Genomic DNA, 9,183 nt, shown 5'->3' with positions numbered 1-9,183 from the left:
CTGCCTCCCAAGTAGCTGGGACCACAGGCACCCACCACAACGCTCAGCTATTTTTTGGTTGCAGCCGTCATTGTTGTTTGGCGGGTCTGGGCTGGATTCAAACCCGCCACCTTAGGTGTACGTGGCTGGCGCCTTAGCCGGTTGAGCTATAGGTGCCAAGCCAAAAAATACTTTTCTATTAATGCTACTGATATTCTCCCTCGGAAATTTTACTTGTGGGGATGAAGACAAATTCTTGTCGTGCTCTTGATGTCATAGTATAATGCAAGTCAGCTGCTTTTATTATACCACTCCTAAAATGAGGTAATCTAATTGTGTTCCTATTTGCTTTCTTATTTTGGTCTAAGCACTTACATGGGGTGAACTGTCTCCTTTCTCCTACTTAAGCACAGTCATATTTAATTTCCAAGATTAAGATCAGTAGTAGTTGTACACTCAATGTTCCTACTGAGAGTTCAGAGTTGTTCAGAATGTAAAACAGATTTGGTACTGGCTTCTATACAATGGTATAAATAAATGCTGATGAGAAAAAACCTCACATGCCTTGAATTATTTAAGAAAAAAATTTAATGACTAGTATTTTTCTATGATAAAGGATTTCCCTTCATATCCAGGTTCCTTTTATCTTTTTTTTTTCTTTAAGTGAGCCCCAGTTAAAACATCTGAGTTCCTTTTAAATAGTTCTTTCCCCAGACCTATAATTATAGGTACTTTTAATTACTTAGAAGTACTTGGTAGTTTAATAGGGCTGTCTTTACATGATGAGAGATTCTGGACTCTGGCAAGACTGCTCACTTTTATTTGACTATTTAGTTCAAACAGAAGTCTTGGTTCTCTTTGTAGGTTAGCTAACAAGTAGATCAATCCCAATAAATACAGCTTGGTTTCACTCAGCTCACAAATTATATACGCACCTGAAAGAAGGTCCGTGGTAGGATTATGTTTTGAAGAAAGAATACATGAGTCACTATGACTCTTGGCAACTGTTCTAATTTGAGGCTGTAGTTCAGAACTGTTGAGAAGGGACACTTGCTTCTGTGGAGCTTTGCCTTTTAGAGTTATAGACTCTAAACTCTGTCCTGATTTAAGATGGTGCTGTAGTCCAAAGAAAGAGTCCTTTATCATATCAGAATTCTCTGGAAAGTACAAGCAGTCCTTTCCCCTGTTTAAAAAAAAAGAGAATGTCAGCAGCGTATAATCCATTATGGTTATATGGACATTCTACTTTGTCAGAGACAGAAAGTGGATCAGCGGTTTATAGCAATGTAGTGTGGACTTTGAAAAGAGTTGACTTATTTGCAGTACAACTTTGCAAATCTGTTTTCATCTCCCAAATGTTAGAAATAATAGATACTCTACCCACTGTTGTGGGTTTGTAGCTTAAGTGAGACAATAAAACAAAGAGCTCAGCACAGAACCTGACACAAAGCAACTGCTTCATAAAGAATTGCTTAAAACAAGCCAGGCACAGTAGCTCACGCCTATAATCCTAGCACTCTGGGAGGTAGAAGTGGGAGATCAAGAGTTTGAGACCAGCCTGAGCAATAGCAAGACTCTGTTTCTGCTAAAAATAGAAAAAATTAGCATGCATGGTGGTGCACGCCTGTAGTCCTAGCCACTTGGGAGGCTTAGGCAAGAGGATCACTTAAGTCCAGGAGTTTGAGGTTCCAGTGATCTATGATGATGAGGCCACTGCACTCTAGCTGGCACAACAGAGAGAAAAAGAATTGCTTAGAACAAGAATCTGTTCCTCTTATTCCACTGTGTTTCACAAAATAATTCCCTTTCCCTCTTTCCTCTCATGAACAACAATCAAGGCAACTGCATGTTAATTTAGTCATACTTACATATGTACATTGGTCTCTGACTAAACTGTGAGTCGTCCTCAAAAAAAAAAAAAAAGGAATTGTGTCTCATTAATTTCTATGCCCAGCACCTCATATCAATCCATGACCACGGGAGATGCTTCATAGTTACCAGCTGAATGAGTGACTGCACCTCTCACTGTCTTTTATTCAACCACCAATAGAAGACAGAAATCATGAGTACAGTGGGAGTTAGACGACAGATGGACTTGTACTAGATGTGGTAATTACCTTAGAGTGGTTGATCTATTACTGTTGGGTGCTAATTCTTCTCCATCAGTTTTGATGGTAAGCATTTTGTGAGTTCTTGATGGAACCAGAAACTGGGTATCGCTGGGTTCAGTATTCTCTCTCAATCCTCGCTCAGATAAAAGCATGTTTTCTGTCATGTCAATGGTAGGAAGAGGATTATAGCTGTCATAAGTTTCTGACAGAGGCTCCAGGGCCAGTGAGACCTAAAAGAGATGGTAATATATCAAAAATTTTTCTTAGCATTAACTAATTTTAAGACTGCCCTACTTAATATAAATTAGCACCCCCCATTCCTTATAGGATTATGTCTAAATTCCTGCCTATCTCAGAAGCTTCATCCCTCACTGTTTCCCTCTTTCATCCCTCTGTCCCAGACAGACCCATTATATAGGGTCCTCTAAATGTACCTTATATTTCACTGCTTTATGCTTTTGTCCATACAGTTTCCTCCGGCATTACCTCTTTATGCCCAGATTGAGATGCCATGTCCCATGTCTTCTTAAGGTTTCTATTTAGTTTGTATCCATTCATCAATTTAACCACCATTTAATGAACAGGCAAAGAACTATGCTAAATTGTGCTAAGTTCTTCCTAATACAGAGAAAGTCCTGTTATGATATAACCCTGTCACGAAAGTATATTGTCCTAATTTGAAGATTTTTTTTTTTTTAAAAGCAAAGGCTTAGGGTGGCCTGTGGCTCAAGGAGTAGGGCGCCGGCCCCATATACCTGAAGTGGCAGGTTCAAAACCAGCCCTAGCCAAAACTGCAAAAAAAAAAAAAGCAAAGGCTTAGAGAAGCTATTTGTAACCATTAATTTATTTATTGACTTATATGACTTCTTTGAAAGCATTATCTTCTTCATTTTTCTGTGGATGAACTGGCATCCATCTGTACACACAGCACACAAGTCTAATAATATGCCTAGTAAGGCCTGATGGTCAGATAAATAAAACAATGACATAGCACCTTCTACATTCTTACTGTTAGTTGCCTGGGAAAAATAAGGCTCTGGTTCTTTGCTAGAGACGAGGCAGGGAAAGGAGGAAGGGCAACAAAGATGAAAAAGTAATCACTTTAAGTTTCCTTACCCTTTCATTCCTGTGAGTTCAAGTTCTCTATAAAAAGGCTCTATAGACTGGGCACCATGGCTCATGCCTGTAATCCTAGCACTCTGGGAGGCTTAGGTGGGTGGATTGCCTGAGCTCACAAGTTCGAGACCAGCCTGAGCAAGAGCGCGACCTGGTGTCTAAAAATACCTGGGCATTGCAGTGGGCACCTGTACTCCCAGCTACTAGGGAGGCTAAGGCAAGAGAATTGCTTAAGCCCAAGGGTTTGAGGTTGCTGTGAGCTGTGACGCCATAGCACTCCACCAAGGGTGACAACGTGAGACTCTGTCTCAAAAAAAAAAAAAGGGCTCTATAGTCTTTCTGAAAAGCCCAATGGAGAAAAGCCTAATAGAGGAATAAAAAAAAAAAAAAGAGCCTAAAGGAAAACCTTAAAGAAGAAAATGAAGAACACACTCCAAAGGAAAAGAGCAGTATTTAAAGTTCAGTTTCAATGACAGAGAAACCAGAAGGAATAGTTTAGGCAGCCAAAGACAGTCAAATAATCAAGAATAGCCCAACACAAAAATGAAAAGCTGCAGTTAGATGTTTTAAGATGTCTCTGGAAAGGTCAATGGAATATTTTGTGCAGAGAAACTGCCAAGGCATGAACTCAATAAAACATGCCTGAATCTCAATGAGAAGAACTCTGTTCATGAATCAGGTAATATACAGTCCTTCAAATCTATTCATCATCAAAAATTTTCTACAAAGACAAATGACAAAAATGCAGTGGGATGAATAGTCTGTGCAGTGATCACTGTAATCGTATCACATAAAATCCTGTTGCCCAGATATAAATGTCAGAAAATATTTCCTTTACTATTCATCACTTGCCAAAGAATGCCACTGCATTTTAGAAACAAAGGAGGCACTGGGAATAAAGGCTATGTCCCTGGCTTTAAAATGACCCCCTAATTGGCCCACTGAGTTTTGCTTTAGCCGTAAGCAGAACCAGTAACAAAACAACCCATAGGCCTATACTGGCACTGGGCCTTGCAGAAAGGGTCAGGGAAAACTCAGGACCTGCCACACCCATCTTATATCAAAACATGGGGCTGGCTTAACTCTTCCATTCAGTTAAATAAATATCTAATACTTTTTATCTTAAAAGTAATTTTAATGAAAAACAGTGAGTTCTGAGACAAATATGTATACTAGGTACTAATGGAACACTAAGGAGGGGTCTGAGGTTGGAGAAGAGGTGAAAAAGGAGTACCAAGGATGGTTTCCAGGAGTAAAATACAAACATCTGAGAACCTTAAATATGAATAAGACAGAAGAAGCTGAGTGGGGCTGAGGTAGAACATCCTAAGCAGAGGGAAAGCCATTAGTCAAAGTTTGAGGGTATAGTATGGAAGGTCGTTCCATCAATTCCTATCAGCCCAGGGGATATCTACTTCTAAGGCGTTGCTTCCCAGAATGTGCTCAACATATTTCTCCATCTAGCTCACAGATCTTCATTCTTGTCCATGTCAGTCCTTCCCCTCTTCAACCATAATTCACCCTTGTGCTCCTTCCTCTGCCAATCCCTTCATTGAGCCCTGTAAAATTTCTATTTTATACAAACCACTTCATCACTTTAACTGAACATTTTTTTCTTAAAAGTCTTCTCTATTGGAAACTACTTTCATTTGCTAGGATAAGGAAAGCCAACTTACTCCCTTCTGGTGCTATCTCCAGACCACAGAAAACACCAAAAAAGTGCTATCATTCTAACACCTAAAGACAATACCCCTCTACTAAAGCCTGTATCATCCACATAGACCATAAATATACCACACACTTCTCATGTCCACAACATAAACTCAACGACATTTGTTAGTCTTCTAGCAATGACTCAAGGTTCTCTTTAACACTAAGTTGCCTACAATTATCTACCTCTATAATCTCTATCAATATCAAAGAGAGCAAATCAGTAAGTGAAATTTTCAGACTTATGCTGGGCAATACAGCATTTATAAAAATTTAAATTATTTAACAATGCTTTAACAATCAGATTTCTTGTATGAATTCAGATTTCTGGCTTCTCCTATAAAATCAGAAGATTGAACAGGACCCCAGTCCTATGGAGCAAAAAGTAGCTGAAGTAGACTAGTGACTTTACTCAGGGTATGTGCTCCAGTTTTAGGTCCCAATGTGAGGCCAAGTGGCAACTACCGTGTTTCCCTGAAAATAAGACACTGTCTTATATTTATTTTTTCTCAAGAAGACACACGAGGGCTTATTTTCAGGGGATGTCTTACTTTTATTAAGTAAAATACAACAATCTACACTTATTCAAATACAGTTAAGTCATCTTCTAGAAGCTGGGAGGGGGAGCCAACCTTGTTGGTGGGGCTGGTGCTGGTAATACATGAACTCCTTTCCCCTAGCCCTTCGCATGTGCGCAATAGGATGCCTGAGACCGCGGTTACCACACGCGCACCTGCGAATGGCTTGGAGAAAAAAGCTGTGGCAGATAAAAGGTATTCCAGTCTTCCTTACTGCTCCACTCCGAAATGCAGATACACTGCATAGCCACAGCCATCACTAAGTCTTATTATCAGGGTAGGGCTTATATTTAACAAATGCATACAAATCCTGCTAGGGCTTATTTTTTGGGTAGGTCTTATTTTGGAAGAAACACAGTACTGTTCTGCTGGGGTTTTATTGTGATAGGGTGACAACCACTGTTTGTGATTAGACCTCTATTGCTATTATTTCACATTTTAATCGTCACTTTTATTTCTACTTTATTATCATTTTAATTTTAATATCTAAAATAGATCATTTTTATAAATGCATAACTCTATGTTTGAACATATATGTAGCTGCATGTATCTACCACCATAATTATGATAGAGGACACTTTCATCATCCCCAAACCTTCCTGTGCTATCCTTTTATAGTTATATCTTGTTTGTAACTCTAACTCCTAGAAACCACTGATCATAATACTATCTTTTCAAGAATGTCATATAAATGGAATCACACAGTATGTAATCTTTTGAGATGCGCTTCTTTCATTCATCATAATGCCTCAGAGAGTCTTCCATATGGTACATATATTAATAATTCATGCCTTTTTATTGGCTGAGTAATATTTCATTGTTAATATGGCTTATCACATTGATTGACTTCAAATACTCATTCCTGGGATGAGACCCACTTGGTCATGGCATTTGTTCTTTTTATATATTGTAGGACTCAATTTGCTACTATTTGAGCAAATTCCAAATTTGGGAATTTTTAGATCTAGGTTCATAGGGATATTGTTCTGCAGTTTTCTTTTCTTGTACTGACCTCTAGTTTTGGTTATCAAGGTAGTACAGGCCTCAAAATGTTTTCTCCTTTTCTATTTTCTGGAGAAGACTGTGTAAAATTGGCATTATTTCTTTTTTAAATGTTTGGAAGACTTTGCTAGTAAAGCGATCGGGGCCTAGAAATTTCTTTTTCAGAAGGTTTTAAACCACAAATTCAATTTAAAAACATAGTTATAGGGCATCTGTGGCTCAGTGGGTAGGGTGCCAGCCCCATATACCAAGGGTGGAGGGGTTGAACCCCGCCCTGGGCAGCTAAAACAGCAGTGGTAACTGCAACAAAAAATAGCTGGGCATTGTGGCGGGTGCCTGTAGTCCTAGCTACTCAGGAGGTTGAGGCAAGAGAATCACTTAAGCCCAAGAGTTGGAGGTTGCTGTGAGCTGTGATGCTACAGTACTCTACTGAGGGTGACAATAAGACACTTGTCTCAAAAAAAAATAAACAATAGTTATAGCTCTATTCAGGTTATCTATTTCATCTAGAGTGAGTTTTAGTAGTTTATGGTTTTCAAAGAATCAGCTTATTTTATCTAAGTTGTCAAATTTATACAAGTAGAGTTTGTAGTATTACCTTTAATGTATATGGGTACTGTAAGCTTCTCTTGCTTACAGTAAAACAAAGACAAAAGTAAAATATGTATGTCCATGAAAGAATAGAGAGTTATAAATTTTAAAACAAATTTAAAAAAGTATATTTCTTTGTGGGAGAGAATGTGAAAGTTGATTATACAAATTGGATCATTCTTTTCATTCCCACCAAATCAGAGTGGACAGGACAAGAAGAAAAAGCACCCATGGCATATAACATTGCTCCAAGAATGTAATTTTCTCTAAGGTTGGATGCTGAAAAGGGAGGCTGTAAACCTAAGACCAGTTTTACCTTCACCCACCAGTCAGAGCTTGCCAGCTCCCAATAAATTCTCTAGTGCCAATGATTCTCTTTCTAGTGGAACTCCCAACCGTCTATGTTATTTGGATATACTGAAGACTAACTGGTCTATATGTATTCCCTGAACTGGCAATTCTTTCTTCCCAAAGAGAACGTTACAGAGAATTATCTCTACATTTTGTTTTGACTTTGACAAGTCAAAATAAATGGTGAAATATGCAAACAAAATATGACTATGCCAATAAAATCAACAACTAGGATAAAATGAACAAATTAACCAAACTATCAAAGCTAACTCCAAAAAAAACATTTTATAAATAGCCCTGTATCTACTGAAGAAACTAAAGCTGTAGTTAGCTAGCTCCCACCCACAATCCCAGTGACTCAGGAGGTGGAGGTGAAAGGATGGCGTGAGCTCAGAAGTTAGAGACCAGCTTGAGCAATGTAGCCAGACCCTGTCTCTAAAAGAAATTTTTTTTAAATTAGCTGGGTGTTGTGGCACATGCTTACTGTCTTAGCTACTTGGGAGGTTGAGGTGAGAGGACCATTTGAGCCCATGAGCTGAGGCTGCAATGAGTTATGATCACACCACTGCACTCCAGCAAGTGTGACAGAATGAGACTTCATCTTGGCCAAAAATTGCCAATATGTGTATATATATATATATATATTTTTTTTTTTTTTTAAAGAAGTTGTAGTTAGGGCAGTGCCTGTAGCTCAGTGGGTAAGGTGCCAGCAACATGCACCGAGGGTGGCAGGTTTGAACCCAGCCCAGGCCAGCTAAAACAATAATGACAACTGCAACAGAAAAACTAGTCGGGCATTGTGGCAGGTGCCTGTAGATAGTCCCAGCTACTTGGAAGGCTGAAGCAAGAGAATTGCTTAAGCCTAAGAGTTTGAGGTTGCTGTGAGGTGTGATACCACAGCACCCTACCCAGGGCAACAGCATGAGACTCTGTCTCAAAAAAAAAAAAGTTGTAGTTAAAAATCCACCCCACAAAAAAAAAAATCTAGGACCAGTTAACTTTACTGATAAATTCTACTGAACATTTAATTGTTCAGCAGAATTCTTTTTTTTTTTTTTGTACAAAGGTCTTTATTGGTGGGGGAGGGAGGCTGCAGAGTAGCACCAAGGAAGAGAGATAAGAGAAAAGAGGAGAGAAAAGAGGGGAGAGAGATAAGGAGAGAGTGGGGAAGAGAAGAGAGAGAGGGCAGAGGAGAAAGGCGGGGAGAGGGAGAGAGAGCTGTTCAGCAGAATTCTATATAAACTCTTTCAATAAACAGAAGGAACTCTCCTCAAATCTGTTTATGATATCAGCATTCCCTGACATCTAGATCAAAGACAAGCAACCAAGAATACTACCGATTAATATAGTTCCTGAACAAAAATGTAAAAATCCTCAATAAAACATTACATCACATTCAGTAATACAAAATGGCTTATACATCATGATTCCATGGTGTCCATCCCAGAAATGACAGTCTGGTTTAGTTTTCAGAAATCAACCAATAAAATAAGTTCTAGTAGACACAGAAAAAAATTGATAAAACCCAATACCCATTCATGAATCATAAATGCAGGAAAAATTTTGATAAAATTCAATACCCATCCATGATTAAAAAAAAAAAAAACCTCTCAGAAAATCTGGGAAAAGTTTTCTCCAAACTTGGTACTTTTCTCATTGATAAATGGCCATCAGTGAAAAACCTGTATCTAACACTGTGTTTAATAGTGAAAGACCAAATGCATTCTTCCTTAGAAAAGGAACAA

General features: G+C 38.6%; 1 protein-coding gene across 1 annotated transcript in view; it reads right to left on the bottom strand.

The window, feature by feature from the left end:
* Positions 1-9,183, bottom strand: part of C2CD3 (C2 calcium dependent domain containing 3) — a 142,218-nt gene that overhangs the window by 118,625 nt on the left and 14,410 nt on the right. The window contains exons 4-5 of the mRNA XM_003780906.3: positions 2,097-2,320; positions 915-1,162 (exon numbers count right to left, since the gene is read on the bottom strand). Coding sequence (XP_003780954.1) covers positions 915-1,162; positions 2,097-2,320 — 472 coding nt within the window. The remainder of the gene's footprint in view (positions 1-914; positions 1,163-2,096; positions 2,321-9,183) is intronic.

The sequence above is a fragment of the Otolemur garnettii genome, unplaced genomic scaffold, assembly GCF_000181295.1.
Source record: "Otolemur garnettii isolate 467f Iridium unplaced genomic scaffold, OtoGar3 scaffold00001, whole genome shotgun sequence".
NCBI classification, from domain to species: domain Eukaryota; kingdom Metazoa; phylum Chordata; class Mammalia; order Primates; family Galagidae; genus Otolemur; species Otolemur garnettii.
Note: the sequence above shows the minus strand (reverse complement) of the source record. Positions and strands in the feature narration are given on the sequence as shown.